Source organism: Trichomycterus rosablanca, chromosome 7, assembly GCF_030014385.1.
Source record: "Trichomycterus rosablanca isolate fTriRos1 chromosome 7, fTriRos1.hap1, whole genome shotgun sequence".
NCBI classification, from domain to species: Eukaryota; Metazoa; Chordata; class Actinopteri; order Siluriformes; family Trichomycteridae; genus Trichomycterus; species Trichomycterus rosablanca.
The window spans coordinates 41,643,914-41,669,200 of NC_085994.1; the positions used below are offsets into that span (position 1 = coordinate 41,643,914).

At 43.1% G+C, this 25,287-nt stretch overlaps 2 protein-coding genes across 2 annotated transcripts in view; both read right to left on the minus strand.

Moving 5' to 3' along the window:
* Nucleotides 1-1,071: 1,071 nt before the first annotated feature.
* Nucleotides 1,072-18,543, minus strand: jak3 (Janus kinase 3 (a protein tyrosine kinase, leukocyte)). Its single transcript, XM_062999454.1, has 24 exons — nt 18,391-18,543; nt 15,513-15,713; nt 15,243-15,360; nt 14,295-14,412; nt 13,672-13,817; nt 13,139-13,403; nt 11,452-11,574; nt 11,201-11,358; nt 10,105-10,216; nt 9,740-9,920; nt 9,083-9,207; nt 8,343-8,474; nt 8,112-8,199; nt 6,640-6,761; nt 6,257-6,395; nt 5,985-6,133; nt 5,091-5,241; nt 4,782-4,918; nt 4,394-4,583; nt 3,881-4,005; nt 3,507-3,679; nt 2,668-2,785; nt 2,142-2,255; nt 1,072-1,550 (listed from the first exon to the last, which is right to left on the minus strand). Exons 2-24 carry the CDS (start codon nt 15,700-15,702, stop codon nt 1,431-1,433), a joined length of 3,294 nt encoding a protein of 1,097 aa, XP_062855524.1. The 5' UTR covers nt 15,703-15,713; nt 18,391-18,543; the 3' UTR covers nt 1,072-1,430.
* A 3,164-nt stretch (nt 18,544-21,707) lies between these two features.
* Nucleotides 21,708-25,287, minus strand: part of slc5a5 (solute carrier family 5 member 5) — an 8,592-nt gene continuing 5,012 nt past the window's right edge. The window contains exons 10-16 of the mRNA XM_062999491.1: nt 25,254-25,287; nt 25,096-25,166; nt 24,824-24,910; nt 23,987-24,168; nt 23,623-23,726; nt 23,448-23,533; nt 21,708-21,890 (exon numbers count right to left, since the gene is read on the minus strand). The exon at nt 25,254-25,287 is cut by the window's right edge and continues 79 nt beyond it. Of these exons, the coding sequence (XP_062855561.1) occupies nt 21,789-21,890; nt 23,448-23,533; nt 23,623-23,726; nt 23,987-24,168; nt 24,824-24,910; nt 25,096-25,166; nt 25,254-25,287 (666 nt within the window). The 3' untranslated portion in view covers nt 21,708-21,788. The remainder of the gene's footprint in view (nt 21,891-23,447; nt 23,534-23,622; nt 23,727-23,986; nt 24,169-24,823; nt 24,911-25,095; nt 25,167-25,253) is intronic.

The following is a 25,287-nucleotide window of genomic DNA, read 5'->3' on the forward strand; positions in this document are numbered from 1 at the left end:
TGCAAGCAGCTATTAGGTGTGGTTTGTTTTGGGAGGGGGGGTGTTTACTTTTTCCTCAGCCCAGTTAAGCGTACCGAGTAAGCTCCAGGAAATGAAGAACATTTAGGGCCAATTAGGGCGGTTGTTTAAAGGTTCTGAGGACCAATGCGTCAGAAGATGATCACCACTGAGTGAGCGTACGAGACGCCCAGACCAGTAAAGAAGCTCCTGAGACGCGTTAAGTCCAGCGAGTTACCTTAATTTATATATATATATACACCGATCAACCATAACATTAAAACCACCTCCTTGTTTCTACACTCACTGTCCATTTTATCAGCTCCACTTACCATATAGAAGCACTTTGTATTTCTACAATTACTGACTGTAGTCCATCTGTTTCTCTGCATGCTTTGTTACCCCCTTTCATGCTGTTCTTCAATGGTCAGGACCCCCACAGGACCCCCACAGAGCAGGTATTATTTAGGTGGTGGATGATTCTCAGCACTGCAGTGACACTGACATGGTGCTGGTACGAGTGGATCAGACACAGCAGCGCTGCTGGAGTTTTTAAACACCGTGTCCACTCACTGTCCACTCTATTAGACACGCCTACCTAGTCGGTCCACCTTGTAGATGTAAAGTCAGAGACGATCGCTCATCTATTGCTGCTGTTTGAGTCGCTCATCTTCTAGACCTTCATCAGTGGTCACAGGACGCTGCTCACGGGGCGCTGTCGGCTGGGTGTTTTTGGTTGGTGGACTATTCTCAGCAGTGACAGTGAGGTGTTTAAAAACTTTAGCAGCACTGCTGTGTCTGATCCACTCATACCAGCACGACACACACTAACACACCAGCACCATGTCAGTGTCACTGCAGGGCTGAGAATGATAAATAATGATAAACAGAGCAATAAAAACATTAGTACAATCTGAGACCCATCAGGCATGTAAGAGAGCAAATCCAGTCCCCACAGACTGGATCAAACCCAGATCTGCAGGGCCAACACCACTGTGCAGCACCCACTCCGCCAGCAGTGCCACTGTGCCCTAAATTACCAGGAAAAGTAGAACCAGTAAAACAATACCGAACTTTTATTTAATGATATTTTATTAACACAGAAGCTTCAAACGTATAAAAATGTCGTTAAGAATTAAAATAAATACACAAATGGGTCAAAAGTATCCGGACACTCTACAAAGAGCTTGTTGGACACCCAATTTATAGGGTGGCACCGCCCTCTGGCTGTCTGTTTGAGGCATGTCGTGATTCTAAACACACGTTAAAGCTCTGCCCAGTGAAAAGAAGCCACGGCAGGAGGAGGAAGCACGTGTTAGCCCTCGTCCCTGAGTTCTGTCCAATACCTGCGAGCCTATTTACACATCAGCCACTTTTAACTAATGAGGAATGAGAAACATTAAAAAATATAGATTTATGATCTCTAAGGTTTTTCATCCTTTGGCTCCTTCTCGTTCATCCTGCAAGCTGCTCTCAATCAGGTCCTGTAGCTGGGAGAAGCTGGGTCTGTCCTCGCTGCCGAACGCCCAGCATTCCATCATCATGCTGCAGACCTGGAGGAGAGACGGAATCTAGGGTTAAACAGGACGTCGAAGGTTTCGGACACGTCCGGTCCGACTGGTAGATGGCGTCTGAGATTCAGAAGTATTTGGACGCTTATAAATTGGTGCAATACGCCAAGCGGCTCAACCAAGCTGCCAAAAAGTGCTGCTTTCGGCTGCTCCGGTATTCAGGCGCCGCCACACAGATCAGATCTGGTCCTCGGCACACAACCTGATTGGCTTATAGCACTACTGGGATTCGAACCCTGGATCCTGAGATCGCAGCAGTAACAGAACGTAATCAGTACTGTGTTTTTTATCCCCAGGACTTCTGACGTTTTTGCCTCTCGCTGCTCTCATTGGCTGACGTTCATCTGTCAGCCAATCAGATTAAGAGGGGCAAAAGGATCTAGCCAATCAGAATTCAGACCTTTGTGCCCCGCCCTTTATTTTTCGGCAGTCTGAGCTGCACCTTACTTACGGGAGGATCTTTCAGAACAGGGAAGTCCTTCATCCTCCCATGTATACCCCCCCCCCCCCCCCCCCCCCCCCAATTCAGCCCGGCCTCGCCCGGGTCCCGCCCACCTTAAAGAGGCGTTTTACCTTCGGTGGGCACATGGGGGGCACGGGCAGCCTCCAGTTCTCCTTCAGGATGTTGAAGAGATGCACGGCCATCATGGCACCCTGAAGGTCGCCCCCTATCTTCTGAAGGAGGAGCTGCACACATCAAACAGTAATTGGTTATAAAACGTCTCGTTAATCAATTAATAGAGTCACATGACCAAAAGCATTTGGACACTTCTCTAACGGATTTTAGTCTGGCATGACCGTGTCCTTGTGAGCAAAGCCACGCCCATAAAGAACAACTACTTTTACTCCAGCTACTGAGCACCTTTGGGAGGAACTGGAACGTCAACTGTGAGCTTCTCGTCCTGTCTAAACAGGCACAAATTATTATAGGCACACTCCAAAACCTGTCATAGATGCATCGTTCTCTATTTACTGGATGCCCAACAAGCTCATGATCAGGTGTCTCAGGTGTCCACATACTTTTGGTCATGTAGTGAATCTATGCAGTGATTATTATGCTGAACGTGTGTATTGACTGTGCCGCGTGCTCCTCTCGTACCCGTTTGGGGTTGCGACTGAGCTCGCAGAAGGAGAACATCTCGTGCAGGAGAACCCCGAAACTCCACACGTCTGATTTATGAGAGAATTTGTACTCAGATAAAGACTCTGGTGAGTACCTGCAGCAAAACCACACCAGATAACAGGAAATTAAATATCATCTTTATTTTATTTAAATTACTGGGTTAAAAAAGTGGCAGCACTTCATGATAAGGGGGCAAATATTAGAGGAAGATGTAGGTGTAGAGGGAAGGTGTGGGGTGTTGGTGTGGGATGATGTGGTGTGGGGTAATATGGTGTGGGGCAAGGTAAGGGGTGTGATGTGTTGTGGGGTTATGTGGTGTGGTGTGGGGTGTTGGGTGGGGTGAAGTAGTGTGGTGGGATGGTGTAAGGTAATGTGGTGTTGGATGAGGTGGGGCGAGTTGTGGGGTTTTGGTTTATGTGGTGTGGTGGTGTGGGGTGAGGTGGATGTCAGGTGGGTTGGGATGTGAGATGTGGTGTGATGTGGGGTGTGGTGTGGGGTAATATGGTGTGGGGCAAGGTAAGGGGTGTGATGTGTTGTGGGTGTGGGGTTATGTGCTGTGAGGTGTCAGGTGGGTTGTGGGATGATGTGGTGTGTCGTGTTGTGTGTGGGGTTTCGGGTGATGTGGTGTTGGATTAGGTGGTGGTGTGAGGCAGGGTGTGATGTGGGGTATGGGGTTTGGTGTGGGGTGATAAGGTGTGGTGTGATGTGGGGTTTCAGGTGATGTGGCGTGGCGTGTGATGTGTTGTCGGGTGGGTTGTGGGGTGATGTGGTGTGGGGTGTTGGGAGGGGTGATGTGGGGTGTGGGTGGGGCGTACCAGAATATGGGGCTCTCCCCGGACTGGGTGACGCGGTAATACTCCTTCTCTACTGGAATAATCTTGGTGAGACCAAAATCAGCGATCTTCACCAGCATATCACTGGAGACCAGGATGTTCCTCGCTGCCAGGTCACGATGTACGTACCTCAGATTCTGCAGGTACTCCATACCCTACACACACACACACACACACACACACACACACACACACGATCTGTAATCAGCATTCACTTAGTCGTGCACTGCTATCTGTGAATCAACCGTCTCATGTGCAGTTCCCGCGACCAGCCAGTAGTGTGTAAGTGTGTAAGTGTGTAAGTGTGTGTGTGTGTGTGTGTGTGTGTGTGTGTGTGTGTGTGTGTGTGACTGTACCTTACAGATTTGGGAGGAGAACAGCAGGAGCCTCCTGTTGTTAATTAGCTTTTTATTTTTCTCTATGTAGCTGATCAAATTACCGAAGGGTAAAAACTCCATAACCAACCTCATACTGAGACGCCCTGCACACACACACACACACACACACATACACACACACACACACACACACACACACACACACACACACATACACACACATACACACACACACACACAACACACACACAACACACACACATCATTATTAATATTATTATTGATAATTTATTAATAATTAATCTATAATAATTAATTATCTGTAGCAGATCCCTCTGATATTATTATTTATTATTTTTATTTTATTCATTATTATTAATTATTTATTCTCATCAGTGCTGAAGCAGATCCCTCTGTTATTATTATTAATAATTTTATTTTTATTTATTAATTATTAATAATTACTGACGCTGTAGCAGATCCCTCTGTACTTATTATTATTATTATTATTTATTATTTATTAATAATTACCGGCGCTGTAGCAGATCCCTCTGTACTTGACGATGTAGTCGCAGTGCAGTGAGCTGATGGTCTGAATTTCCCTCTGAAACTCCACCAGGTTTCCCTGTTTGCTGGACTGGAGCTGCTTCACCGCCACCAGCTCACCAGTGTTATCACCCAGAGGGTCGTAACGGCACAGGTCCACGCTGCCGAAATTACCCTACACACATGGGGCAACAGTTATGTTGTATGTAGTGTGTATGTACAGTTGATGTATGTAGTGTGTATGTACAGTTGATGTATGTAGTGTGTATGTACAGTTCATGTGTATGTAGTGTGTATGTACAGTTCATGTGTATGTAGTGTGTAATGCGTGTGTGGTGTGTATGTAGTGTGTATGTAGTGGTCATGTATGTACCTTGCCGAGGGCGGAGATGAATTTGAGGTGTCTCTCCTCGTACACCTGTTGTTGTGGTTGTGTTTGCTGATTGGTCAGCGCTCTCCAGAATCCGTCTCTCTCAGGCATGGAAGCTGCTGCGTGCAGGATCTCATAATCTACACCAGCACAGCATCATTACATTATTAATGCAGTTATTATTAGCGAATCATTTTCATTTACATTCATCACTTATTAAAGTTCTTATTCATACGAGCATGAAACATAAATAAGTTTAATACTGAATCTTTTCTATTCTACCACATTTCTAATGGATTCAGATCTGGTTACCGGGGGTGATGAGGCTGTTGAGGTGGCGGATGACGGTTCGAGACGACGGTCTGAGTTCAGGCTGGTACTGCATACACTGAGAGATCAGATCTGCCAGCTCCGTCCACTCCAGACAGGGTAGATGTGAGCGCTGGTCATAAAAGCTCTGCTTCTGTTCACAGCAACACCACAAACTTATAACATCACAACATCTCCACCATCCATCATCCTCTCATTTTTATTATATATATAATTCTATTTTAGTAATCTCATTATTATTATGTTATTTATTATTATTGTTTTTTTATTTTTTATTACTATATATTTTTTTTTTTTTCATTATTACTATTACTATTACTATTTGTTATTTTATTATTCTATTTATTATTATTCTATTTTATTATTTATTATTTTTATTATATTATCATTTAATTAATTCTATTAGTTATGATATTATTATTAGTAATATTTGTATTTTATTATTACATGTAATTATTTTTAGTATTATTATTATTGTTATTATGTTTCCTTTTATTTATTATTATTATATTTTATTATTATTATTATATATTATTTATTATTTTATTATTGTTGTTATTAAAATTATTATGACGATATTATTATTAATTAAAAATAATAATAAATGATAACAAAAATAATAATAATTTATTGTTAAAACACTTTCTTCTCTAATTTATGGCCATAATGTCTATTTATTAATTTTATTTTATTTATATTATATTTTATTATTATTATTATTATATATTGTTTTATTATTATTATTATGAATACTACTAGGATTTTTTCTTATTTTATTATTGTTATTAATAATAATTATTCCTTTTGATATTATTATTAATTAATATAATATTTATTTATTTATTCATTCATTCATTCATGTATTTATTTATTTACCTGTTTGGGGTCGAGGCGCTGCAGAGGAACCTCTCCTCCGTTGAAGATCTCCCACAGCGTCGTACCAAAACTCCACTTATCACTCTGCTGCCCCAACTCCAGATTCTCCAAAACCTCCGGGGCCACCCAGGGGATCCGGTCCAGAACCACTGCACACGTGAGCACGGACACACACGCCAATTACAATCGGAGATTAATTACTATAATGATTATGCGATAGCGCCACCACACCGACGTGTGCTCAGATAGGTGTGTTGGTTTTCGGTACGTACCCTCTTTGCCCAGCATGGCCACGCTGATGCCAGGATCACTGAGCTTAATGAAGGGCGAGTTTTTGGAGGTGGGATCCCCCTCTCGTGCCAGCAGCAGGTTTTTTGCGCAGATGTTCCCATGAACGATGTTCTTCTCCTCCTGCAGAAACAACGTTCAGTTTACTTCAGCATGGTACAGCATAATTACATTTATCAAAATTAAAAAACACCCCTGTAAGAAAGCTAATTTAGTACCAAATTTAGTTTGTTGCTTCACCTGCTATGCCAGTTATGGCCAGCAGAGGGGGCACGGAGGCACAGATGATTGATCTTTTGGTTTTCTTAACCGACGCCTGTTATTACCAGGCTGAATGTTAATTTATTTATTTCATTACGGCTCTCACCAGGAAGTTGAGGGTGCAGGCGAGCTGCTTGGCCACGTCCAGTTTCCAGCTGAGCGAGACGCTCGACCTCTTCAGATAAAGATCCAGAGCTCCGTACTTCACAAACTCCTGAACCATGATATCTGCACACGTCAGCACACGCAACACACATCACGCACGTCATGGAACCAGCGCATCAAGTGCAAGACCTCCGAGTTCAAGAGGTTCAGTCGAGTACAAGATCATAAGAGCAGTGCTGCACCGTGGATCATTTATTTATTATTTTATTTTTTAAAGTCACAGTACAAACCCCGAACCCAGAAAAACTCCACCCGCAAACCTGCAACTATTAGTGTCCTCAGTTCCCAAAGCATTAAGGTCTCATTAATAGGAACGCCAATAGAACGCAGGAGGGAACACGCCACCGTCCCAACTTTTTTGGAGTGTGTTTCACAGATAAAATTCTAAATCTTTTCGTATTTACAAACCACAATGAAGTTTTAAAAAATTATTTGTACTTCTGTCAGAAAATAGAGATTTTTATTACACTTTACAAGACGTCCCCTACTTTTTTGGAAATTTGTATGATAAACTGATTGCTGACGTCTCGACCTCACAAGCTCTGCTATCGGCCAGTTGGGCACCTAGACGGACGGTGATCGGCTCATCCGAGGGACGGAGCAGTAGCTGATAATACACTAGAAATAGCCTCTGGCCAGCAGGGGGCGTGGAGGAGCAGATCGATCAAAAGTGCAGTTCCTCCTAAACTGCACTTCAGAGCATTTTCTGCACCTGATTAGAGTTACTCGCTACACCTGGGCGTGCCGCTTGGGGCTCAGGACTTGGGGCTCGGAGTTCAGGGCTCAGGTTTTGGGGCTCAGGGCTGAGTCCTCCTACTACCTGAATGTATAATTTTGCTGGATCACTCGCTGCCGTCCTTTAGCTCTGGTTTTCAGGGACTCAATCATTAAATGCTACTCAATCCACCGAAACACCGTCACTCCCCAAAGAATCGAGAGAGGAGTCTCCACCGAAATCCACCGAAACACAGTGCCTGAGTTGCACTCAAGTCTCCTCTCTCTTGTTTCTCTGGGAAGTGTTTCGGTGGATTGAGTAGCTGGTGTCGGAAATGCACTCCCCTCTCTTGTTTCTCTGGGAAGTGATTGTATGTCAGTGTTTCGGTGGATTGAGTAGCTGGCGTCGGAGTTTAGTCTTGTCTCTAGTCTTTGCCGTGTCTTAGTTGCTAGTTGTGCGGTAGGCTGATCTTGGAGTTATTATTTTCCTGTATTTATTCTGTATTTATTTTCTCACACAGTGTTGTTGCGCCTGGGTTACGTCCCCTGCACATGGGTTCGTGCCTTAAATTCACAGCTTATGGTTACACCTCACAGTTCTAGCATCAAGCGCTCACCTCCACACGACGGGAATGATGGTATTTTAATAATTCCTTGTGGACGCTGCACTACGTAATGAACACCAGTAGAGGAACTTACTTTTGGATTTGTGGACGGTGACGCCGTACACCAGCAGCAGGTGCTTGTGGGAAATCTGGCTCATGAAGCTGGCGGCTTCGAAGAACGACTGAAAAACAAAGAACCTGTGAGAAGCTGGCAGCTGAACATCTGAGGAGGATCGGAACGTCTCATGGAATGCCTCAGTTTGGAACACTGCCACTGCCACGTCTTTTTCGGGTTTTATTACCTCTCGTTGAGGGATGAACTCACCTCCCAGCTGTTCTTGTGCTCCACGTCCAGAACTTTGAGCAGAACCTCGGTGGTGTAGGTCTCTCCCTCACGCTGGTCCGTCTTTAAGCCTCGGTAGATGTGGGTGAAGGAACCCTGACCCAAACTCTCCTTCTGTAAACACGGAGTATGAATATGATTATAAGGTGGTGGACACGTGCTTCCTCAAGTTCTCATTGCATGGACAACAGTGGATTTCTGCATTTTCTCCCTTTTTCTCCAAGTTTAGTCATAGCCAGTTCCTCTTTTTTTTTCTGCTGGAGACCCCGATGGTGTATGAAGAGAGTATATTCCCTCTGACACTCCACACTCCACCAACCCCTTCTTGTTCGCCCGTACTTCAGTGGATCGGTGCGTGAGGTCGGTCTCGCACATGGAGAGTCACGCGCTGATCTCCACGTTCCTCCACTTCTGTACACTTCGTTACACAGTGTAGAAGACCCCGCCCACTTGTACCACTCGCCCTCCCCTTATATGGTGGATTTACGGGCGTGTTCCACCTTTGATCTCCTAGGACAGGCATGCCTCAAGGCCCTTGACCCCCGAAACTGAGGCGTGTTCCCAGGAGTTCCTTCATCAACTGAAACAGGAGTGAGAGCCGCGGTCCGACATCATGGCTCTAAGAGGAAAGGTGCCTCTGCGCTCCCTCTGATGGCCTCACCCAACAGCATGGACGTTCCTCTAGGAACCAGCATGGATAAACATGAGTGTGTTCTACTCACCCAGACCAGGTCCTCGTGTTTGATCATGTGGAACTGGATATGACTCGATCGGTGTCGGTGCTGAGGAGGAGAGCTGGGAGTCTGACAAACGCTGCTGTTCCTCACGATGATCAGATTGGAGAGTTCTGCACACACACACACACACACACACAGCATCAGAAGTTTGTCTTACGCACCAGTAACTCCAGTACAGGTTTTGTGGTCTGAGGAGGCTCAGTGGGTCGGAAAATAGACTCTCAAGGGTCTTTTGAGTCTCGATTTCTTTTTCGATGCACCGGACGGGTTCATACGGAGATCCGTATCGCGCACAGAGACTGCACCAGAAGACCTAGATAAATTTCCTCCGAATTTAGTCCTATCCAATTCCCTTTAGTGCTGCAGACCTCCACTCCTGACCGAGGAGGGTCGTGTCTAACACACGCCCCCTCCGACACGTGTGCAGCACCGACCGCTTCTTTTCACCTGCACGTGGCGGATTCATAAGGAGATCCGTATCGCGCACGGAGAGTCACGCATGATCTCCATTATCCCCCGATCAGCCAGCAGAGGGCGTAATTATAGCAATAATGAGGAATATCTACACCGTTCCCACCCTCAAACGAGCTGAGCTGAGATTCGAACTCACAAAACAGTTCTGAAGGTGTGTGCACATGGTACCTTTAGCTCTGGGCGGGCAGCACGTCCTCAGGGTGACGGGCACGTCTGCCAGGAGCAGCATGTGGTGCTGGTAGAAGCTGGTGAGATCCTTCAGACTGCTGAAGGACGTGTGGATTCCAGCCAGGTGGAACTTCTCGTTCTTCTCTATCAGACAGTCCTTGTATTCCCAACCCAGCGGGGTCTGGTGAGAAATGAGAGAACAGGTCTGTAAACGTGACATCTCCACGTTCGTTACAACATTGAGGCTTAGAACAGTTTAGGGAAGGCCCTGGGTGGAAGCTGGTATGTATGGTTATTGCTTTACATTCAGGCGTCCACATACTTTGGGCCGGACAGTTTGGTATCAGTAGTAGCAGTGCTGTTACCTGTAAGCAGACCATGAGGAAGTACTTGTCGTAGTCCCTGGGGCTGCGGCGGAGGAGGTAGGTCCCGTTTTTGGCTCCGCCCTTCTTCAGCTTGTGCACGGCGAACTCCGAGCTGCAGGCGGCAAAATGAGAAACGTCACGTTAATCACCGGACACTGGCTATGTCTAAGGGAGGGGGGGTTGGGATGGCTAATGCCCTGATGCCCTGTTTAGGGCGTTCCTGCCCTGGACCCGCCGCGACCCTGACCAGGATGAAGCGGATCGGTGATGTCATCGTGTCTGTGTTGAGGAAAACAAGAACGTTGTTTATGCCTCATTAGTTTTTTTTGGGGTGACCCAGGAAGGCAAAGTGCTTCTGGGTTCGATTCCCCAGGGTCACTTTCTGCGAGTTTTGCATGTTCTCCCTGTGGGTTTCCTCTGAGTGGGTAATAGAATAATTAATAAATTAATAAATACATTAATAGATGAATGAATGAATGAATGAATGAATGACTGAATAAATTAATGATTGATTAAATGAATGAATAAATGATTAAATGAATGAATAAGTAAATAAATGAATGATTGAATGATTTTTAGATGAATAAATTATTAGATGAATGAATGAATGAAACCTCCACTCTGTAACCTACGTGACAGGACCGTAACTAAATGAATGAATGAATGAATGACTGAATAGATGAATGAATGATCGCTCTGTAACCTACGTGACAGGAACGTAACTGAATAAATGAATGATGTCTCTGTAACCTATGTGACGGGACCATAACTGAATGAATGAATGAATGAATGATCGCTCTGTAACCTACGTGACGGGGCCGTAACTGAATGAATGAATAGATGAATGAATGAAACCCCCGCTCTGTAACCAACGTGACGGGACTGTAACTGAATGAATGAATGAATAGATGAATAAATGAATAGATGAATGAATGAATGATCGCTCTGTAACCTACGTGACGGGGCCGTAACTGAATGAATGAATAGATGAATGAATGAATAGATGAATGAATGAAACCCCCGCTCTGTAACCTATGTGACGGGGGCCGTAACTGAATGAATGAATAGATGAATGAATGATCGCTCTGTAACCTACGTGACGGGACCGTGACAGTGACTCTCGATGTCCTGCAGCAGAGTGGGCGGAGCCACTTCAGAGCAGAAATAGTGGGAGGAGTCAGTGGTGAGTCTGAAATAATTATCCACCAGAGAGACGAAGGACAGCGAGTCGGTCAGGGTCTCAAACTCCACCTCCTGTTCCACACAGCACAATAACAATGATTTACTATCACACCTGTAAACACGAGCGAGTAAACGCGTTAATTATAGAGTAAAGGTTTATCTGACCAGACACCGGTCATCCTGCCTGGTCAGGGTCACCACTCGCCCCTCAGCAGGGAGTCGCTCCGGGCAGAGGCGCTTCATATTGATGTCTGTGATCTGGGGGAAGTCACAAAAGGTCTGCCACTCCTAAAACACACAGAGGGAGGAGGGTTCGAATCCCAGTTAATTAGCTCATCCACCAACAGGTGTGATACAGGTGTGTTACAGGTGTTATAGAGGAGAGATACAGGTGTTACAGATGTGTTACAGGTGTGATACAGGTGTGTTACAGGTGTGTTACAGGTGTGATACAGGTGTGTTAGAGGTGTGATACAGGTGTGTTACAGGTGTGTGATACAGGTGTGTTAGAAGTGTGTTACAGGTGTGTTACAGGTGTGTTACAGGTGTGATACAGGTGTGTTACAGGTGTGTGATACAGGTGTGTTAGAAGTGTGTTACAGGTGTGATACAGGTGTGTTACAGGAGATATTGAGGTGTTATACAGGTGTGTTACAGGAGATATTGAGATGTTATACAGGTGTGTTACAGGAGATATTGAGGTGTTATACAGGTGTGTTACAGGAGATACTGAGGTGTTATACAGGTGTGTTAGAGGTGTCAGACAGGTGTTATTGAAGCGTGATACAGGTGTGATACATGAAAGATACAGGTGTGATACAGGTGTAATACAGGAGAGATACGGGTGTGTTATAGGTGTTATAGAGGAGAGATACAGGTGTGATACAGGTGTGTTACAGGAGATATTGAGGTGTGTTACAGGTGTGATACAGGTGTGTTACAGGAGATATTGAGGTGTTATACAGGTGTGTTACAGAAGATATTGAGGTGTTATACAGGTGTGTTAGAGGTGTCAGACAGGTGTTATTGAAGCGTGATACAGGTGTGATACATGAAAGACACAGGTGTGATACAGGTGTAATACAGGAGAGATACGGGTGTGTTACAGGTGTGATAAAGGTGTGGTACAGATGTTTTAAAGGAGAGATACAGGTGTGATACAGGTGTGATACAGGTGTTATGCGCGTGATATACAGTTGTGTTACAGGTGTAATATGGGTGTGTTACAGGAGAGATACAGGTGTGATACAAATGTGTTACAGTTGTGGTACAGGTGATATCTAGGTGTGATACAGGTGTGTTACAGGTGTTAGACAGGTGTGTTACAGATTTGATACAGGTGTGATACTGGAGATATTGAGGAGTTATTGAGGAGTTATTGAGTTATTGAGGAGTTAAAGCAGTTTCTTCCCACAGGCCATCTCCCTCCTAAATAAATAAATGACTAATAATACATAACACGTAAGCGTAAAAATATTCATCTGCTGCCAAACTGACTACACTGTAGTACTCATCCTACATGTTGTGCACTTTACTGTTTTGTAAATATTTCAGATGCTGCTAAATTACATATCTGTATATTGTGTGTATATAATCTTATAGTTTGGATAATTTTGTGATTTTGTGTTTAATGTTTAATGTATACGTTGCTTGTACACTGTATCGTACCATTACTAGAGAGATACCATCAGCTGGAAACAAATTCCTTGTGTGTATCCACATACCTGGCCAATAAATCTGATTCTGATTCTGATTCTGATTCTGATTCTGAGTTATACAGGTACAGGTGTTACACAGGTGTGTTACAGGTGTTATATGGGTAAGGTGAGGTAGAGGTTAAGGTGTTTGTTACCTGTCCATCATCGGAGTAGGTCTGGATCCCTCCCTCCCCAGAGACCCTGACCACACAGCGGCGGGTGTTAAACGTCTCCGTCCCGTATTCAGGCTCCATGGCGCTCAGCTCCATCAGATACTTCAGCTTCAGGCTGCGTTCTCCCGCCGCGCAGCGTCCCAGCTTCTTCAGGAAGCGCTTCAGCGTCTTACGGATCTGGTACCGCGCCAGCCGGCTCATCCGCTGGATCTCCTCCCGGTGAGAGTTCGGCAGGCACGACTTGTAACTGAACACAGATACGGAATTGTGTAAGGAAAACGTGCAGAAGGTGGGTTGGCGTTGGCGTGTCAAAATATACGTCTAGAAGACGACAAGCGTTGAGGGCCCATGGAACAACTTGCTACTGAGCGCGGCGTTTATGGACGTTGTTGACGTGTGAACTTTGACATTTTAAAGGCTGTCCATGTTCACGGTCAGCATTCCAATTCGTTCCAAAAGTGCTCAGTGGGGTTAAGGCATACCAGAAGAGTACGATGTGGGCGTGTCAGTGATACCTGGTGCTTTTACACACTTCCTTCAGGCTGCGGTTTCCCTCCTTAGCTTGTCTCCACAGGTCCAGCACCGCCAACCCCAGACACTCCTGGATGGCGTTCAGGGGCGGACACACCCCCCCGCGGCTCGACACGAAATCACTCCGGGACTGAAACACAAACACAGCAGGGTGAAAATCCCCATAGTAATATTCCAACATTCCAACCCTCCTGGACTGAAACACAGAAATACAGCAGGGTGAAAAATTGCAGCGTAAGGCGCAAACACCCTGAACAGGCACGAATCCCCACAGACACACTCCAAAGTCTTGTGAAAAGCTTGTCAGAAGAGCGGCTGTCGTTCTAACTAAAAAGATCACACAGATGTCGCTCTGTTTTAATAGCGTTTGTTTTTAAACCCGGGCGTCTGATGAATTCGCAGTCAGGCGTCCAAATACTTTTGGCTGTGTAGTGTAAGTGAATTATTATTTCACACTGTTTGTCTCTTGATTCCCCCCTTTTACAGCACTGTACGATATACGGTGTACGTCTGCTGCTCTTGTTTTCCACTCAGCATCGTAGCTATCAAATCTTAGCTCTTGCTCGTTAGCATGTTTAGCTAGAATATAACGCTAGGTGTGGGGTACCTGAGCGAACAGGTAGTCGATGACGCTGTAGTCCAGCACGGCGCAGATCCTCCCCGAGCTCAGACTGTAGCGGTACGTGGCTCTGGATCCCTGACCGAACCATCCTGAGAAGAAATACCTGAGGAACAGCACAGCACATTAGCACGTTAGCATGTTAGCGCGCTAGCACGTTAGCATGTTAGCATCAGTGTGATGACTGTAGTTAGCCTGTGTATTAATGTAGCTCTAAAATAATAAAACATTATTACAGGAGGAAGTGAGAATATTTTTCTGTTCCTCAGTAATGTTCCTCTCAGAAACACCAGCGTGTTCATCAGAACCGCTGAATTATTTCCTCTCAGTGCTGATGGTGGTGTCGTGTGTACAGGGTTAGCATTAGCATTAGATTAGTGTGGGTTTAGTTAGGGTGTTAGAGTTAAGGTGAGCATTTGAGTGTATGTGTGTATATATACAGCATATATGTATATGTTTGTGTGTGTGTGAGAGAGCGAGTGAGAGTTTGTATGTGTGTGTATGTGTGTGTATATATATATATATGTGTATATATATGTAAATATGTATGTATATATACAGTATATGTATGTATGTGTGTGTATATGAGTGTGTGTATGTATGTGTGTGTATATGTGTGTGTGTGTATGTGTGTGTGTGTATGTGTGTGTGTGTGTGTGTGTGAATATGTACCCGATTGTGTGTGTGTGTGTGTGTAAGAGAGAGAGAATATGTGTGTATGTATTTGTATTTGTATTTGTGTGTGTGTAAATGTGTATGTGTGTTTATGTGTGTGTGTGTGTATGAGAGAATGTGTGTACATGTGTGTAAGTGTGTGTGTATGTATGTGTTTGTATATATATGTGTGTATATGAGTGTGTGTATGCGTATGTGTGTACGTATATGTGTGTGTGTGTGTATATGAGTGTGTGTGTGTGTGTGTGTGTGTGTGCTAACCGGACTCTGTAATGAACAGTCGTGTTCTTGTCACTCTTGAACACGTGTGTCGGCGGGTACCAGAACGTCAGATCCTCTGATGCCAACGCGAATAAATTATGGAACACAGGAAGTACACCTACAAACACACACACACACACACACACATATATATATATATATATATATAATGCCAACAAATTCTGCACATTAATGATTGCTAGTGTGTTTAGAAGACCGTAACGGTTTTAGTGTGTGTGTGTGTGTGTGTGTGTGTGTGTGTGACCACACCGCAGCTCTTAGCAGCTAGCGTGCAGACGCTCTCGGCGGTGACGTGGCCGGCAGGGATGGAGACGGTGCCCTCGGTTTGGGAGCTCACGCTGTGGTACAAGTGCAGGAGGACGAAGGAGTCGCAGCTGGATTTGTGACTGGCGGATCTGTCGTTTATCAGCGGCATCATGTCCTCCTCGCTCACGTCCATCACTTCCTCTACTGCACACACACACACACACACACACACAGAACACAGACGTACACAATCTTCATCCAGAACTAAACCAGAACAGCCAGACAGTGGGCGGCTGTTGTAATACCATTTAAACTTGCTCTCGCTCAGGCGTCCGAATACTTTAGACCGTCTGGTGTATGATTCTGTGTGTTTGGTTTGATACTGAGTAACTTCCTGTGGGTGCAGTTTCACTCTGATCTGAACTTCCTGTGTGATTAAACACCGTCGCTCTGTGTGTTTCCCCTCAGATACTAAAATTATTCACACCACAGAAACTAAACCATCTGATTGGCTAACAGGTGCAGGTGTATCCTCTATAACAGGACAGCTCTGAAGGAGAGTCAGAGTGTTAGTGTGAGTCCACCTGACCCGGGACTTGTTGGACACTGCTGTTTAAGACTATAAACATGAGTTTGGAGCCCCTCTGCACATATTTGCTGCTTTAACAGTCTCCACTCCTCTGGGAGGTGTCATCATTCCATCAGTATACAGTCAGGTTGAGGTCGGGGTTACTCCAGACGTTCTCATGTAGCCGTGTGTTTACAGACCTCGCTGTGTGGACGAGGGACAGGACCCTGTGTACCACTGTGTTACACCAACTTTACTTTAACAGTAAACAGAGTAATAGTTCTGTAATAGTCTGGGTTCCGAAGGACATCAGTCAGGGTCAGTAAAGTTACTATTATTATTATTATTATTATTATTATTCATTATTATTATTGCTATTATTTTTGCTTCATAAAGCTGCTCGATTTTATTGTTTTGTTTCTTTTAATAATAATAATAATAATAAACAATTACAATGATAATAATACAATAATAATGACAATAATACAGTATTTATATAAATAATAATAAGAAAAAAATTATAATAATAATATGATTATAATAATGTAATAATGTAAACAAATAATAACAATAATAAAGTATTTATATAAATAATAATAATATTAAATATAAGGAAAAAACTATAATAATAATACTAAACATAACAACAATAATAATAATAATAATAATAATAATAAAATAATAAAAATAATAATAAAAACAATAATAATAATAATAATATAAATAATAATAATAATATAAATAATAATAATAAATATAAATAATAATAATAATAATATAAATAATAACAATAATAATAAATATAAGAAAAAACGATAATAATGATAATAGAATAATTATATACATATTTAATATTACTAAAAATAACAACAATAATAATAATTATATAAATAATAATAATTTAAATAATAATAATAATATAAATAATAATAATATGAATAATAATAATAATTTAAATAAAAACTATAATGTTGATAATAACAACAACAATAATAATATTAAAGGATTCTGTTTATAATCTAGAGTATATATTTATATATAATTATAATTATATATAAAATGAGTAATTACTGAGTTTGTGCTGAAGGTTGTAGTTATGGTGTGATAAGGTTCTGTCAGTACATGATATCAGTGACAGGTTCAGAACTGACCTGCTAACCTCACTCTGTTCGGTAAAGTAACACTAATAAATCTCTTCTATCCAGGAACGTAAACACGGCACAGGCGGTCAGAGAGTCCAGCAGTCCGAGTACAAATTCAGATCACATGACGAGAATTAAAAAGCTTCATTTATTCAGAAGAATCAAAAGTTAAAGGTTACAGAGTCTGTGAGACGGTTTAACTGAGACGGTAACCACGCCCCCGGTGCAGGGACAGGGTCTGAGGTTTGGGTCTAGAACAGATCCGGTGCTGCGTGTTAAATCATTTATACAAACTTTATTCTCAGTAGTTTCATTTCTGCTGAATATTAGAAGATTAAAAATTATTCTAATGATTCTTTATTTTCTTTATATAGATTTAAAACCTAAACAAAACACAGACACTCACTTCCTGTTCCTGTAAATATATAATTGTTATTATGAGCTCGTTTAGACTCAGGAAACCTCGTGTTAGATGTTTGTATCACAGTTATAGCCTATATTTAGGGGATGGGGTCGAATCCCCCAACAGAACTCGAATACAGGCTTCTGAAAATCAGCACGACCAGCTTCAACTACAAGGGCGAAACTGACTCGCTGATATCCAGTCTGTTTATTTATTTAGTTTCAATCAAACTTTTCCTTTCCATTTGTTTCTCGTCTCTTTATTCTTTTATTATTTTATTTAAATTATTGTGTTCATGCTAAAACACTTTGAACTGCTGCTGTATAGAAGGTGATAAATAAATAAATAAATAAATACAAGAATAAATAAAAAAATTATTATTATCATCATCATGATGATTATTCAAATTACAATTATTATTATTATTTAAATTACAATTATTATTATTATTATTTAAATTACAATTATTATTATTATTATTTAAATTAGTATTATTATTATTTAAATGGCAATTATTATTATTATTATTATTTAAATTATAATTATTATTATGTTTTTTGTTATTATTTAAATTACAATTATTATTATTATTATTATTTAAATTACAATTATTATTATTATTTATACTGTACATATGAGTGACTCACAGCTTCCAATCCTGTTACATAACCATAAAAAACCCAGTAAAACCTTCAGACTGAAATAAATATTAATAAATAATAATAATAAATCATTAAGAATAAAGACAGAGATATTTGATATTTTTACCTGTTTATGAAGGTTCTGCTCTTTTCTCGGTCATGATGGAAACACACGTGTATAATACATGTCGTGTGTGTGTGTGTGTGTGTGTGTGACAGGTTCTTTCAGAGCAGAAGTGACATCACTTCCTGTACAGAAAACCACATGCTGCTCCTGTAGCTCCTCGTTTCTGAACAACAGCGTCTGATCTTCAGCTCTCGATCAGTCCAACACGAAAGCAAAAGTTCGGCCGAGAGAAGAGCTGAGACCACGACTTCCCTTTTCTCCTCAACATCACAACACGGTACGGTCAAAAGTATGTGGACGGCCTGTACAGAGCCCCGCCCTCCACCCTGCTGAACACCTTTGGGGTGAATTGGAACGTTAACTGTGAGGCCGGACAAACAGTGTTTAACAGTCGTTTAAAATTCCCACAGACACAGTCAACAATCATGTGGAAAGTGAGAAAAGTGCTATTATAGTCACAAAGTGTGTGTGTGTGTATGTGTGTAGGTGTGTGTGTGTGTTTGTTAGTGCGTGTGTCTGTGTTTTAAGTATTTTTGTTAGTGTGTGTGTGTGTGTTAGTGTGTGTGTGTGTTTTGAGTATTTTTGTTAGTGTGTGTGTGTGTTTTGAGTATTTTTGTTAGTGTGTGTGTGTGTTTTGTTAGTGTGTGTGTCTGTGTTTTAAGTATTTTTGTTAGTGTGTGTGTGTGTGTGTGTGTTTTGTTAGTGTGTGTGTGTGTTTTGTTAGTGTGTGTGTGTGTGTTTTAAGTATTTTTGTTAGTGTGTGTGTGTGTTTTGTTAGTGTGTGTGTGTGTTTTGAGTATTTTTGTTAGTGTGTGTGTGTGTTTTGTTAGTGTGTGTGTCTGTGTTTTAAGTATTTTTGTTAGTGTGTGTGTGTGTGTGTGTTTTGTTAGTGTGTGTGTCTGTGTTTTAAGTATTTTTGTTAGTGTGTGTGTGTGTTTTGTTAGTGTGTGTGTCTGTGTTTTAAGTATTTTTGTTAGTGTGTGTGTGTGTGTGTGTGTGTTTTGTTAGTGTGTGTGTCTGTGTTTTAAGTATTTTTGTTAGTGTGTGTGTGTGTTTTGTTAGTGTGTGTGTCTGTGTTTTAAGTATTTTTGTTAGTGTGTGTGTGTGTGTGTGTTTTGTTAGTGTGTGTGTCTGTGTTTTAAGTATTTTTGTTAGTGTGTGTGTGTTTTGTTAGTGTGTGTGTCTGTGTTTTAAGTATTTTTGTTAGTGTGTGTGTGTGTGTTTTGTTAGTGTGTGTGTGTCTGTGTTTTAAGTATTTTTGTTAGTGTGTGTGTGTGTGTGTGTTTTGTTAGTGTGTGTGTCTGTGTTTTAAGTATTTTTGTTAGTGTGTGTGTGTGTGTGTGTTTTGTTAGTGTGTGTGTCTGTGTTTTAAGTATTTTTGTTAGTGTGTGTGTGTGTGTTTTGTTAGTGTGTGTGTGTTTTTTGTTGGTGTGTGTGGTGTGTTAGTGTGTGTGTCTGTGTTTTAAGTATTTTTGTTAGTGTGTGTGTGTGTGATTGTTAGTGTGTGTGTGTGTGATTGTTAGTGTGTGTGTGTGTGTGTTTTGAGTATTTTTGTTAGTGTGTGTGTGTTTTGAGAATTTTTGTTAGTGTGTGTGTGTGTGTGTGTGTTTTGTTAGTGTGTGTGTGTGTTTTGAGTATTTTTGTTAGTGTGTGTGTGTGTGTGTGTGTGTGTGTGTGTGTGTTTTGTTAGTGTGTGTGTGTGTTTTGAGTATTTTTGTTAGTGTGTGTGTGTGTGTGTGTGTGTGTTTTGTTAGTGTGTGTGTGTGTGTGTTTTGAGTATTTTTGTTACTGTGTGTGTGTGTGTGTGTGTGTTTTGTTAGTGTGTGTGTGTGTGTTTTGAGAATTTTTGTTAGTGTGTGTGTGTGTGTGTGTTTTGTTAGTGTGTGTGTGTGTTTTGAGTATTTTTGTTAGTGTGTGTGTGTGTGTGTGTGTGTGTGTTTTGTTAGTGTGTGTGTGTGTTTTGAGTATTTTTGTTAGTGTGTGTGTGTGTGTGTGTGTGTGTGTTTTGTTAGTGTGTGTGTGTGTGTTTTAAGTATTTTTGTTACTGTGTGTGTGTGTGTGTGTGTTTTGTTAGTGTGTGTGTGTGTTTTGTTAGTGTGTGTGTGTGTGTGTGTGTGTGTTTTGTTAGTGTGTGTGTGTGTTTTGTTAGTGTGTGTGTGTGTGTGTGTGTGTGTGTGTGCTCTACCCTGGAACCTGAAGCGGTGGTTTCCTCTTCTTTTCACAGCGGCTTTCGCTCATTCGCTCGTTTCCGTCGCACGAAAAACAGACACAGAGAAACTAAAACAACAACCAGCCGAGTTAAACGATGTGGTGCGCAGTGACAGCGCACTCGTCTCACCGGGTTCCAGCCTCTATTAGGACCCCAAACATTTACCGTCCCAAATCTTTTAGGATTTCATACGCAGACACTTTTATCCAGAACTGTGACACTATACAGTCTGAGCAATTGAGGGTTAAGGGCCTTGCTCAAGGGCCCAACAGTGCTGGCATTGGTGGGGCTTGAACCAGCGACCTTCTGATTCCTAGTCCAGCACCTTAACCACTAGGCATATGTGGTTCCTACTGAACACCTTTGGGATGAATTGGAATGCTGATTATGAGCCGGACCTCACAAATGCACTTTTCACACTAAAAAAAACTTTCAGGATTTGCTGGCATGTGGAGACTGTTATGGGTGCAAATTTATTTTTAAAAACAGACACAGAGAAACTAAAACAACAACCAGTCGAGCTGAACGTTTCGGCGCCGCGGTTTGAGGTGCCGCACTGTGAAAGCGCACTCGTCTCACTGGGTTCCAGCCTGTATTTGGACCCCAAACCTTTTGCTGTCTCAAAACTTACAGGATTTTATACACAGACAAGGACCTTGCTTAAGGGCCCAACAGTGGCAAGCAGAGGTGGGGTTTGAACCAGCGACCTTCTGATTACTAATCCAGTACCTTAACCACTAGGCTACAAACATGCTTTTGAACGTTGGACCTCTATCCTGGTGTCATGTGTCGTCCCTACAGAACCCTACCGAACACATTTGGGATGAATTGGAATGCTGATTATGAGCCGGGCCATGCCGGAGCTGTTATGGCTGCAAAGCTAGATGAGATGGATAGAACCTGATACTCAGGGGTCCACATACTTTTGGGAACAGGTGTGGCGCAGGTTGATCCGCGCTGACGGTGAGGAATTCTGATACACATCAGAACATCAGAACATCAGAGCGCTCCGGATTCTTTGGGAATGTGCGGAACGTTCTGGAATAAACCAGGTGGGAACATCTGAGGTGCTGAAAGGATGAAGAACTGAGAGTCCAGAACTTTTAGGTTCTCACTTGAACATTTTGTTTTATTTATTTATTTTTGTGTCACATTAATAAGGTTCCGTCACGTCTGACGCTGAAGCTCCTCAGAGAACCGATCCGCTCTTCATCTGGAGCTTCTCCTCCTCGTCCTCATCCTCCTCGGGGTTCAGACGGACGATGGTGGAACGAAGCCTGATCGATCCCACCTGTGGACGAAACATCGTGGTGTTACTGGACTGGATATTTTCGGACCTGCTATACCTACACTGGCCAGCAGGTGGGGGTGTGGGGCGCTCTGTTAGCCTCACTGAACATTATTCGGTAAACCTGGGAGCGACGCTTTAATAGCGCACCTGAGACTCCGCTCCTGTGTCTTACATTGGCTCTCTTGTTTTCTGGAATTCCGCCGGTAAACGGAAGCGGTGTTCTGGTTACCATAGCTACCATAGCTACAACAGTTAGCCTTCCATTTACGTTCCGTTTTCCATCTCAAAGACATTCTGTGTTCTTTAGGTGCTGCTGGTTCTCTGTGTTTGGGTTCTTAGTGGTGGACTGGTGGACTGAGTAGCTGGCGTAGCTGCACCCAAGCGCTCTGTTTTTTTGGAGTGCCGTTTTTTCTCTCACCTAATTCGCTCACCGTTCTTTTCCGTTCCCGATTCGGTGTTCATGCCGCGGATTTAGTTCGGTTTGGTTTTGTAGCGTGTTGTTGTTACGTTAGTTTCTAGGTTACGTCTCCGTCATTTGGATGCGAGGTTCCACCTGGAGCTCCCGTCGGAAGGTGCTCGCCACCCGAAAACTCGAACAGTTACAGCAAAGACGCGTGTGAGTCACGTCCTGAAGCGATGTGGCTAAATTCAAATGCTGGTTTGCATTCTTGACCTACACAGAGTGAGATTTCTCCTGATGACCTGAATCTTTTCACAATATTATGTACGGTAGACGGTGAAAGTAAATAATCCTAAATTATTAGCAATTTTGCCTTGAGAAACGTTCTTTTCGACTGATTAACGTGCTAAATGGCGAGCTATTACCCATCCTTACAGTGAGCGGTAAACGGGTTCAGCTGAGCATTTTATTTTGAGTACTTTACGATTATAGTAGGAACATTTTGAGTTGTTGCTCTTGCTGCTTTCCTTCCCCCAGTTTTCCTTCTTTTAAGCCTTTGGGTTGCAACTTGAACGTGGTGGATTGAGTAGCTGACGAAATTCTTCCATTTCTTCTTCTCAGTTTTGTCTCTTTGCTTTATGTTTGTTGTTTTTTTCTCTCTCAGGACCGAGCGCCTCCTGTTCCTGTTAGCTCTTTTTACCCGGTGTGGTTGGTGGAGCGTTCGCTCTGCACACTTTCCCGCCGGGTTTGAGCCTGTACCTGACCGCTCCTTGTTCCTCAAGTTCCCAAAGCACAAATTTATATTTATATTTTTTTATTTTTATTTCTTTATTGTTTTTCAAATGATGTTTGTGTTCTTGACCTACACAGAGTGAGATTTCTACTGATGACCTGAATCTTTTTACAATATTATGTACGGTAGACGGTGAAAGTAAATAATCCTAAATTATTAGCAATCTTGCCTTGAGAAACGTTCTTTTCGACTGATTAACGTGCTACAAGGTGGTGAGCTATCACCTATCCTTACAGTGAGCGATAAATGGTCTTAGCTGAGGAACATTTTGAGTTGTTGCTCTTGCTGCTTTCCTTCCCCAGTTTTCCTTGTTTTAAGCTTGTGGGTTGTTTGAACGTGGTGGATTGAGTAGCTGTCGGCGTACCGTGTTCTCCTCGGATACGTCTCGAGCCTTCAGTTTCAGGTCCCACCACAGCAGACCAGGTCGGATCGAGTCTCTCTTAGTCGGTCCTGAAATCAAGAGCAACTACTATTATTATTACTATTTTTTTGTGCCCGGTTCCCATTTTTATGCACCTAGCAAGAATTCCTAGCCTCACCTGATAGACAGCTAACCGCTAACCCAGCTAGCACCGTCACCCCGGTGGACAGAGCCCCGAAGTAAAGGTAGGAGATGGAGTAGAAATCCTGGAGACCACTAGAGCTTAAATAATAAAACAATAATCACATGATCACATGTGGCCAAACGATTTCGGACGCCTGTATTAAATAAAGTGACCTCTGTGATCTGGAGTTTGTTCGTGTCTTTATAGAGCTCACTCATGCTGGAACAGAACAGGACAGGTCCTTCCCTAAACTGTTTCCTTTATATGATTGATTTATTACACCTGTTAGGAACTGCTGTTTCTGAAACAGATGAATTCAGTGATTATAAGAAGCGTCCAAATACTTCTGATAACTCACCGATTCTGCTTTAGTGGCGTTGTTAGCGGCGTGGTGTAGTTAGCCGTCGCGTTAGCCGCAGCGCAGCGTTCGGCGCTGGTGGGTAACACGCCCATCCTCGCCGGGGTCGGAGGGTAAACGGAGCTTCCGATGGCGAGCCACAACGCCAGAGAGAAGCCCACGCCCACGCCGGCGAACACACCCTGAGAACAAGACGTAACCCGGTTACAGGAACCGCGGCGTGAACGGCGGGCACTAGGTGGCGCAGCGGTCTGGTCGGGCACTGAAGAGAGCCAAGCGGGCGTGTTTTAGGTTTTAACCACCCTGAAGCCACAACGCGCTACGGCTCTCAGGCGTGTGCCAACCTGCACCACAAGAGCGCTGTGAGACCAGCAGAGGTCACCACAGTGCAGGAGGGAAACGGGTATGTCCAAGACACTAGAGAAATGTAACGGCAGCTAATAAAATGGGATCTCAGAGATATACAATGACTTGATGATGATTTACTGTTTGTTTTCTGATAATTTGATGCATAATTATATGGATGTAAAACAAGTTGGAGCTTTTTCTGTAAAGCTTGCTTGACTGTGGACAGCATCACTCATAATTCCAGCTGCTTTAAGGTAGCATTTGTCCCACCCTTGGCTACGAGCCCACTGTTCCACATATATTTAAAGAGTGCAGTCAGCCTCAGAGTAAAACTTACATTTAATCCAAATTGTGACCCTTTACAATCCGAGCACTCAAGAGTTAAGGGCCTTGCCCAGGGGCCCAACAGTGCCTGGTCCTCTGTGCCACTCCAACATGCGTCTATAAACTTTTGACCCCCCGGGATGATGTTATCTTGGAGCTTCTTACCAGTTTGTTAGTGGCTGGAACAAACATTCCCAGAATAAACGCGCCCAGCAGGGGTCCGTTGACCACGCCCATGACTGTGAAGGAGCCCTGTGATTGGACACAAGAGAGGACGCATCAAAAGCCGGCCACACTTTTAAAATTAAGATCGAGTAATTACGCCCTCTGCTGGCTGATGGAGTAACTACACCCTCTGCTGGAAAGGAAAGGACCTTCCCTAAAGTGTCCGCTCTAGAAGTCAAGCTAATTCTTAATAGCGTTTGTAGTTTACGCACCTGCAGGACTCCCCAGTTCAGAAAGGAGCAGAGAGCCGCCGTGGTGACGCACGCGCCGCCGTACAGAAACGCTGCGTACGACACAGAGAGCTAGTTCAGTAACGCGGGCTATATATCGTTAGCGTTCTGACGGTTAGAGATCGGTACTGGTACCGTACACAGGATTTTGGAGAGCAGCGTCCGGTTCCTCTG